The sequence below is a fragment of the Asparagus officinalis genome, chromosome 5 (assembly GCF_001876935.1).
Source record: "Asparagus officinalis chromosome 5, Aspof.V1, whole genome shotgun sequence".
Lineage (NCBI taxonomy): Eukaryota > Viridiplantae > Streptophyta > Magnoliopsida > Asparagales > Asparagaceae > Asparagus > Asparagus officinalis.
In genome coordinates, this window is record NC_033798.1 from 98621235 (window position 1) to 98630365 (window position 9131).

The 9131-nt window shown below is 38.8% G+C and overlaps 1 protein-coding gene across 1 annotated transcript; it reads left to right on the forward strand.

Annotated features, from left to right (window-relative positions):
- LOC109840346 (eukaryotic initiation factor 4A-8-like) lies at positions 1860 to 8178 on the forward strand. The gene is made up of 5 exons (XM_020408951.1): positions 1860 to 1977; positions 4801 to 4870; positions 4998 to 5104; positions 5179 to 5609; positions 7194 to 8178. The coding sequence occupies exons 2-5, from the start codon at positions 4803 to 4805 to the stop codon at positions 7584 to 7586; spliced, it is 999 nt and encodes a 332-aa protein (XP_020264540.1). The 5' UTR covers positions 1860 to 1977; positions 4801 to 4802; the 3' UTR covers positions 7587 to 8178.

The window sequence follows — 9131 nt, forward strand, 5'->3', positions numbered from 1 at the left end:
AAAAGCTCTTTTTCGTGTTTTACCCTTATTTTACTCACCTTTAAAAAATTCTAATAATATCCCAAGAATTGTACACACAAATTTTAGTAATTTACAACTTAGTAGAGGCAGGGCCGGCTCTGAGGGTGTGCGAGGTGATCGACCGCACAGGGCCCCTAAAATTGGGGGCCAAAAAAATTTCTTCTCTCGAGCTCCTCCGCCTTCCTGACGCCGCCGTCTCTTCGTCGCTGCACTCTCGGCGCGCGCGGCCACTCCTCCGTCGTCGTTCTTTCATCCTCTCTCCGTTCCACTCTCTCCCTTTTATTTGGTTTCTTGGTCTTGATGTTGACATGTTGTTAGGGTGTTAACGGAGCGGATACGGCTCGGATATGACACTTACCATATCCATATCCGTTTACCCATCTCGGATACGGATATCGATACGGATATACGTCGGTAAGAAAAATTCATATCCATATCCGCCAAAATCGGATATGGTTACAGATATAGATACAAATATATAAACGGATATGCATGCAGATACAAAAAGGATATTAGAAAACTAGATAGTATTCTGAAAAATATAGTCATGTGATACAAAAAGAGTTCGTTAATATGTTCATTATGATTGAAAAGCTTTGATTAGGCATCTTGATCATCAAAATTAATCACAAATCCATAATCTAAGACTCGAAACTATCGCAAGAGTATGACCAATATGTATTCGGATATTTTCGGGTACGGATACAGACATTTCACTATAAAACCATATCCATAACCATATCCTATCGGTTATAGATTTGAGTAACCATATTCGCATCCTAACGAATACGGTTACGGATATTTCCTCGGATACGGATACGGTTTGGTGATGTTGTTGTGCTTGGTTTTGTAAGGTTATAGAGACTAAGAGATGCATAGGGAGCTGGAGGTCTATGTTGGGCTGGACGTCAACCCGGTCCCCCACAAGAAAGGCCGAGCTCGGATTGAGGAGCTGCTGAAGGGTTCTGAGGGGTTGAAGGCTTATGCTCATTTGAGGAATTTTAGGTATGTAAAGTCTGTGCTTGGCGGGATTGATGAGAATCTGCTAAATGAGGGCGTGGATGGGGTCTTGATGGACTTGGGGATGTCGTCGATGCAGGTATTTGTTTTGTTGCCTTGTTGGTAGTGGGTTTTGGGTGTTGCGTATAAGGCGTTTGATGAATTGCTTCAGCGACGGACCGCCAGAGTGGAATATGATTGCTAGTAAGCACTCGGGAAGCTTTGTCTATAACTGTGCAGTGATGGACTGCTGATTTGTTGCAGACAAGATTTGCTAATTCTGCCTAATTGGGTAATCTCTATTATCAATTGGATTACTCAAGATTCAATAGAAGGACAACACGGTTCAAGTCGTGTAGCTCTTGGGTTCACCGTTCATTGTGTTTTTATATTTGGTTAATCGTGTGCCCCAATTAATGTTAGCAACAGGGGGTTTTCGGAGGATTTGGTTCATGTAGTGGAAGACCCCAATTAATGATAGAGAAGGACCCTGTGTTTACTTTTCGCACAGGGCCCCTAAAATCTCAGAACCGGCCCTGAGTAGAGGGACAAGAAAAGAAAAGAAAAGAAGAAAAAAAAATCTGATTCATAACTGCCTCTACTATTTATTAATTAACAAACGATCCTCTATCATCAAAGTGTAGATAATTTCCTACATACAAGTATCTATCATATAATTTAAATATCAGTTTTTTGTGCATAAATGTTTAAAAACTGTAAATAATCAAAGAAAACTAAAAAGTTGACAGGCTTCAGTTATGGCGGGCCGATATGCGGTTGTATTCTAGCCCAGCCCACTAAGAAGCCTTACCCTAACCCTGAGCCATATATACCTCAAATCTCAAAGCAGTTACATCTCGAGGGTTCTTTTTCAAAGAACTCTCTTTCCGGCGACTAAAGCAGCGGCTGCTTTTTCTCTCTCTTTCGATCTCGCTCTCGACTGCGATCAACAATCAAGTGAGCTTTTACTAGATCCTCGTCCTTTTTTATTTTTTTTCTTCGGTTAGATTCATATTCAATTGATGTTGTGGCTATCTCTTTCATTAGATTCGGATGCGTTCCAAAATCTGTGTGGTTTTTTAGTTAGTTTGTGAAATCTATGGATCTGATTGCGTTTCGTAGGTTTTGATGAATTAGTATTGTTTTCGATAGATTTAGGGTTTCGTACTGAGTTAGATCTAGGGTTTTCACTCGGGGGTAGTTAGTTATTCGATATGAAATTGATATTATTTATTTATTTTATTTCTGCTAGATTGGAAAGTTATGATCTTTAATCGTATCACTTTCGTTAAACGTATTCTATTCTCGAGGTTTTGATTTAGTTAATTTTATTCTTCGAATTTGTTGAATGACTTTATGTTTACCTTGAAATTAGTCGGAGCAAAGGGACATCTTATGGTCGCAGTATTAGTTCTTTTTAAAGATTTTTTTGGATATTTTGTTGTTTAGACTGTGTGATGTATCTATCTTTTGTTGTGATGCGTAATTACTTAGTATTTTTGTGAATACGTTGTTCATTATTGTATAGATTACAACTTAAGTGTTTGCCTTGGCTTATCTGGTTCATGTAAAGAATATGAGCTTGTACGACCTTTGCTTGACTGCTTATATTTATAATTTTGGGAATCTTATTGGTGTTTTTGTTTATTTTTGCATCTTTGGTTGTTTGTCTGACTAGTAAAAGTAGAATGTGGTCATGTCAATGGCACTGAGATGATGGTCTTACCTCTAGAAACAAATAGATGCTAAGCGAAATTTCGAAAGTTGGAATAAATGTTTGAGTATGGTTGTCTAACTTTATCTGATTTTAATGCAACATGACTTGTCGATTGGACAGGTTCAAAGGAAACTCGACGCCCTTGGCTCATGTCCATTGACCTTCCTAATTTTTAATTATTGGTCAAGGATTTGGCAAATGTTCTTAAACTAAATGTTGGTTAAATCAGAATGTCAGATACCATTTATCTACAATGCAATTCAGTATGCTTCTTACTCTGATGCATCTTCGTCAATCTTAGGGTTTCTAAATGGGATTTTTTTTTTAAAATAGACCAATTTTGTTAAATATTTAGCAAAATTGACCAGTTTGTTAAATATTTAGCAAAATCGGGCCAAAAAGAGGTCGATTTTAAAAAAATGTCTAGCTGAAAACATACATGACTAATCCTGTATGTTACGGGACTACTAGTCCCGTATGTTTAAGGAAACTAATCAGCTCACTCACCGATCTCCCCTCTTTCTCAATCTCCCTCAAATTCCCCAAATCCTCAAGTTCCCTCCATAAACCGTCACCTCCTCCTCCTCCACCAATCCGCGCCCCTCACCCTCTTTCCCCCTCCGTCAGCGTCAAGTCCATGAGCCCCAGGTCCTCCTTCGTCAGTGACGACTCCTTCCCCTTCTTCTCCCTGTACTCTTCATCACAGTCCCCGGGCATCAATGCGAACTTGAACACCAGGTCGCCCGCCCTGGCGTAATCCCTCACGACCGCGCAGTCCGCCACGATCCTCAGGCTCGTCATGTTCCTCGAGAACATGCCGTAGCACTTGTTCAGCAAGCTTGCCGTGGTTGGGTCGGGGCTTGATTTAGGGAGACGTCGCGGAGTTTGGACTGGACGGAGGTTGCGTTGGCGATGGTCGAGAACAGGCTTGTTGGCCAAACAGAGGTCGATTTTGCTAAATATTTAGCAAAGTGGTCGATTTTGCTAAATATTTAACAAAATCTGTCTATTTTAAAAATTTATCGTTTCTAAATCTGTCTATTGGACTTATTAAAACACGGTTGAAATTGTCTAAATTTATTTCCTAAATGTTGATGTCGATACATTCCTATTTCCTTGTGGAAATACAACTCTACACTATTAGTTTTAGATCTTTCATGTCAATTTTATTGCTAAATCATGCAACTGTAATTTCCATAGTCTGAGGACGTGTTTGGCGTTGCTTCTATTTATTTTTATTTTTCATAATTGATTTTTCTGTTATCAGTTTGACAAGTAGCTTTCTAGATAAGCTTAGTCTAATTAGAGAGTTCATTGAAGCTAAATATCTGGCTTCTTTCCCATAAAAGAACTGCATGATATCCTGTTGACCTTGATCTTTCCTGGCTTTCTGACTAAATTTAAATATTATCTTTATTTACCCATTTGCGTATCAGAATATCCTCTTAAACACCTATGCTTACCCAACATTCTTTCCAAAATCGCTTCAAGTACCCACTTCATATTAATTCACACGAACCGAGTACCCTAGCTCTACAGAACTTCTTTCCTTAGAAGTACTTTTCTACAAGTGTTTAGAAGGATGTATTTATCACCAATAGTGATTAAAGATGAATCTTTTAGTCTGATTACTACAGTGACATCTACAAAATGTGCCTCACATAAAAATGACCGACGAACTTATTCTTTTTCAGTTAAAGATATTTGGTTCTGGCTGTATTGAAGTTCAAATCGGCTACTTTTCATCTTAAATAGCTAAATATTTTTAGTTGCCCCTTCAATGTTGAACAACCAGGTAGCTGCACATTATACCCACGAGATCATCTAGATACTTTTTAGACAGTCTGTAGTACAATGTTGGTATGGGGGCATATTGATGTCAAGTCTTTGGAATTGTGTTATGTTGTGATGCACTTCAGATTAGAGACTGGTTTTTAGTCTTATGTTTATTATTAGTTTGGGATCTCAAAGAAAATTTTGATGTAGATGAGTTCAGTAATCAGTTCCTTTCATAATATATTTTAGAGAAACTCCTTTAATTCATCTTTACCATTTGTTTGCAGACATGGCAGGCTTGGCACCAGAAGGCTCTCAATTCGATGCTCGTCAATATGATTCCAAAATGAATGATCTGTACACAATCTGCCCTTCTCTTGTTACTTTTGAATGTTAATCACAGTGACTGGGTTATTCGTTATCTTTTATGAGCTGTATTATGTTAATTAACTTCATATTTGACTTTGATTGTGTATGACTGAAGGCTCGGTGGCGATGGACAAGATTTCTTCACTTCGTATGATGAGGTGTATGAAAGTTTTGATGATATGGGTCTTCAAGAGAATCTTCTTAGAGGAATTTACGCTTATGGTAAAGCTGTTTTAGTCTCAGCTCCTCAAGATATTATTGGTAGCAATGATTTAGCACTGATATTTTTTGTACAGGTTTTGAGAAACCATCTGCAATCCAGCAAAGGGGTATTGTTCCCTTCTGCAAGGGGCTTGACGTTATACAACAAGCACAGTCGGGCACAGGAAAGACTGCAACCTTCTGTTCTGGAATCCTTCAACAGCTTGACTATGGTGTGGTTGAATGCCAGGCCTTGGTCCTTGCTCCTACTCGAGAACTGGCACAGCAAATTGAAAAGGTCATGCGAGCACTGGGTGATTACCTTGGGGTAAAAGTTCATGCTTGTGTTGGAGGAACAAGTGTCCGTGAAGATCAGCGTATTCTTTCAAGTGGGGTTCATGTTGTTGTTGGCACACCTGGTCGTGTGTTTGACATGTTAAGGAGGCAATCCCTCCGCCCTGATTACATTAAGATGTTTGTTCTCGATGAGGCTGATGAAATGCTTTCACGTGGTTTCAAGGACCAGGTTTGAACTTTGTCCTTTACTTTCATAATGGTTTTTCCGATATATACCCTTCAAATCTTTTATATTTTTAAATTTGCCCCTCAAATCCTTGTAATTGCTAATTTACCCCTTAATTTGTCTCTTTTCTCAATTTTATCCTCTAACGTACTTAATAGAGAATCTATGTAGAATATTCTGTTGAAACAAGTAACCACTTTTAAAAATGTCTAATCTACCCTTTAAGAAATTAAGTTAAATTAAAGATTAGTGCTAAATAACAATTCTAATTTATCTATATTTCTTCTGTCTTATCTTTTCTCCCCCTCTTTTCCCCGCCCTTTTGCTCTGGTTCTTTCTGCGGCGAAACTTTGTTCACGTTGTCAAAGAGAATTGATCTAAGCCGACTATAGCCAATAATTCTTGTGGCTTTAAAGAATATAATGTATAGCTAGAAGAGGCATTTTCATATCAATCCCCTTTACAAGAACTTGAACCTGATCGAGAACCTTGAAATTTTTGCTTAGACTGCTTTCATTACCTCACATCCCCAGTTGGGAACAAAATGACAAGATGCAGCTGGAGAAAGTTATCACCTCTGATGACCACGATTATATTGTTAAAAGCAAACTCGATCTCAAAGGGGAAGTGTTTTGGGAGGCCGCTATTGCTCTCTTTCCTCTTAAGAATTCAAGTAAGGATATATAAGGTAAATATGCCACACAAATCGTTAAAATTCTAACAGGAGTTAGATTGTGGGTAAATTTGAAAGGAAAAAACAAGCAAATAAGCAATTGCAATGATTTGGAGGGCAAATTTAAAAATACTTTTAACTTGAAGGGCAGTATATTGAAAAACCCTTTTCACATATGATTTGGATATTTAATTCTCTTATGACCATCACCTTCACCGGCATCAGTCTGCAGCTGTATCTCTAAACATAGGCCATCACAAGTTAACGGCAAGTATGTTATAACCCACTGCGGGTAGCTCAGGTGGCCCGGCCGTGGGACGCAGTGGTAATACTGACAATACCCCCCACCAGGGACCTGGTTTAATTCTGTCTGCCTAACCTGGAGTGTAGAAATGAGAGGTGGGACCCACACATTCAGGGTTTACTTGGTAGGGGTCAGGGATTGTACTTCGGCTCTGTGGCCTGTTGATTGCCTCGCTGCCTGCTAAATTTCCCTTGTACCCCCCCCCCCCCCCTTCCAAAAAAAAAGTTATAATCATAATATTTGCCATGTAGAACATTCTTAAAACAGATCCTCTCTCACCTCCCCACCCCCCACCCCCACCCAAAAAAAAATCTCGACCCCTAAAAAAATTTGAAAACAACTCTCTCAGTGTTACTGGATTTTTTTGGTTGAATTTCAGTCCTTGCATTTAGTAAGTTAATTAACATTCCTGAAAAATATTCTTGCACCTCTCTTCATAGTTTACATTTTGCATATTCTTTTTATTGTCAAATGTAAACTTCTCATACAGTCATTATATTCACTGCCAAATATACTGAGTCAAGAGTCATGACAGGAAATGAGCATAACAAATAGTCTTGTACTGTTTGCTGGTATTATCCTATATTGATTACTGGTATTACCCTTCCAGATCTACGATATCTTCCAGCTTCTACCCTCAAAAGTTCAGGTTGGAGTCTTCTCTGCCACAATGCCCCCTGAGGCCCTTGAAATAACCCGCAAGTTCATGAACAAGCCCGTGAGGATTCTCGTGAAGAGAGATGAACTCACTCTGGAGGGTATCAAGCAGTTCTACGTCAATGTCGAGAAGGAAGAATGGAAGCTAGAAACCCTCTGTGACCTCTACGAAACCCTCGCTATCACACAAAGTGTGATCTTTGTGAACACTCGTCGCAAGGTTGACTGGCTCACCGACAAGATGAGGAGCAGGGATCACACTGTCTCAGCCACTCATGGTGACATGGACCAGAACACTCGAGACATTATCATGCGCGAGTTCCGTTCTGGTTCATCCCGTGTTTAATTACATGATCTCCTTGCTGCGGTATTGATGCTTCAGCATGGTGTCGCTGTGTTAATCACTTGATCTCTCCTACCCAACCGAGACTATCTCCATCGTATTGGACGTAGTGGACGATTTGGGCGAAAGGGTGTTGCTATCAACTTTGTGACTCGTGATGATGAGAGGATGCTCTTTGATATCCAGAAGTTTTACAATGTGGTGGTTGAGGAGCTTCCCTCTAATGTCGCAGATCTCCTGTGAGGAAAACTCTCTTTTGCACTGGGAAGTGCTTTGATACTTAAACAAGCTTGGTCTAGGTATTTTTATTTGAATTTATGCTTAATCCTATGAAACTTGTTTAATTTTTAGCCGTAAAGTTGCATGTTCTGGGATTTTTTTGTAGCGTATTAGCGCGTGTTGTATGTGCCTTGATAACCTTATACAGGGTTGCTTTGGGTTTTTTTGGTCTTGTGTCTTGTTTGACGCTCGTCTGTTATTTTATTTCTGTAGCCTGGAGTCTTTGTGAGTTGAATTATTTATGCATCTAGTAGTTTAGAACTGTGAATCAAAGATTTGTGAGCTACTTTATATTTAATGTTGGAGCTATTTTATATTTACTGTTTTGTTGGTGAGGGTATATTTACTGTTTTGTTGATGCAGTAACGTGATTTGTTTAATGATCTTGTCGCTTTAGCGTTATTTTGATCATATAGAACTGTATATTTACACGTAGTTGCTAGGACTGATCTTTGTAAGCTACCTTTGTATTTCTACTTTCAAGCTGTGATTTTAATAAAATGGCTTAGGTTTCTGTTGTCTGGTTAGTTCCATCATCTAACTGAATTTTACTGGTCCTATGTTAAATATATAGATTTCCCTTATTTTTTATTGCGTTGAAATACCGCCTATGGTGAATTTTCATGTGTCATTTTGCTGCTGCGTTGGTCGTGCAAAGCTACTTTTAATTGAACCAGAAATTGTAGGCCAGAGCTTTCTGTCTTTTACATTCTGCTGCTTGTGGATGCAGCTTCCAAACCGTATCCATCTACATTTTATGGCTTACATTTTGCTGCTTGTGGATCCAGCATGCTTGTATTCTTTTATCTTTTCTGATGATTTTTTCTCTATCATATGGAGTTCCATTTAACTATAGTTTGAAGACACACGGCTGTTTGGTTTGCTGAGGAAATAAATTGTAGCAAGTGTAGCATGCAACATTTGTAGTAGGAAGTCTATTTGAAATACAATTTCAGTGTTTGGTTGAAAAGCAATTAGTGTGAAAGCCATGTAAGGAAACTTGTGAGTTGTTTTCTATTTGGATTTAAAAAGATTTATTTTGATGAGGTGACTTTTTTCTTTTAAATTTTCTTTTTTGAAGCTTTCAATTTTTCATCCTGCCAAATGGGCCGTACTACTTGTAAGTTTTTTTCTACAAAATGCAAGTCTATTTACCTTTTCTAATTACAAAGTGTAGATTTGGCGAAGGGTTCGAAGAAGAACATGTTTTGGCGCTCAGGGTTCTATTTTGGAGTTTGTCGGTGGACCGCGGTGCAAGGCCGGTCGACC

Excerpts from the sequence above, each read along its gene's own strand:
- LOC109840346 (XM_020408951.1), top strand. The coding sequence starts at position 4,803 with ATGGCAGGCTTGGCACCAGAAGGCTCTCAATTCGATGCTCGTCAATAT. Across the intron at positions 4,871-4,997 it reads GATTCCAAAATGAATGATCT|GCTCGGTGGCGATGGACAAG; the intron begins GTACACAATCTG and ends GTATGACTGAAG. Across the intron at positions 5,105-5,178 it reads TAGAGGAATTTACGCTTATG|GTTTTGAGAAACCATCTGCA; the intron begins GTAAAGCTGTTT and ends TTTTTTGTACAG.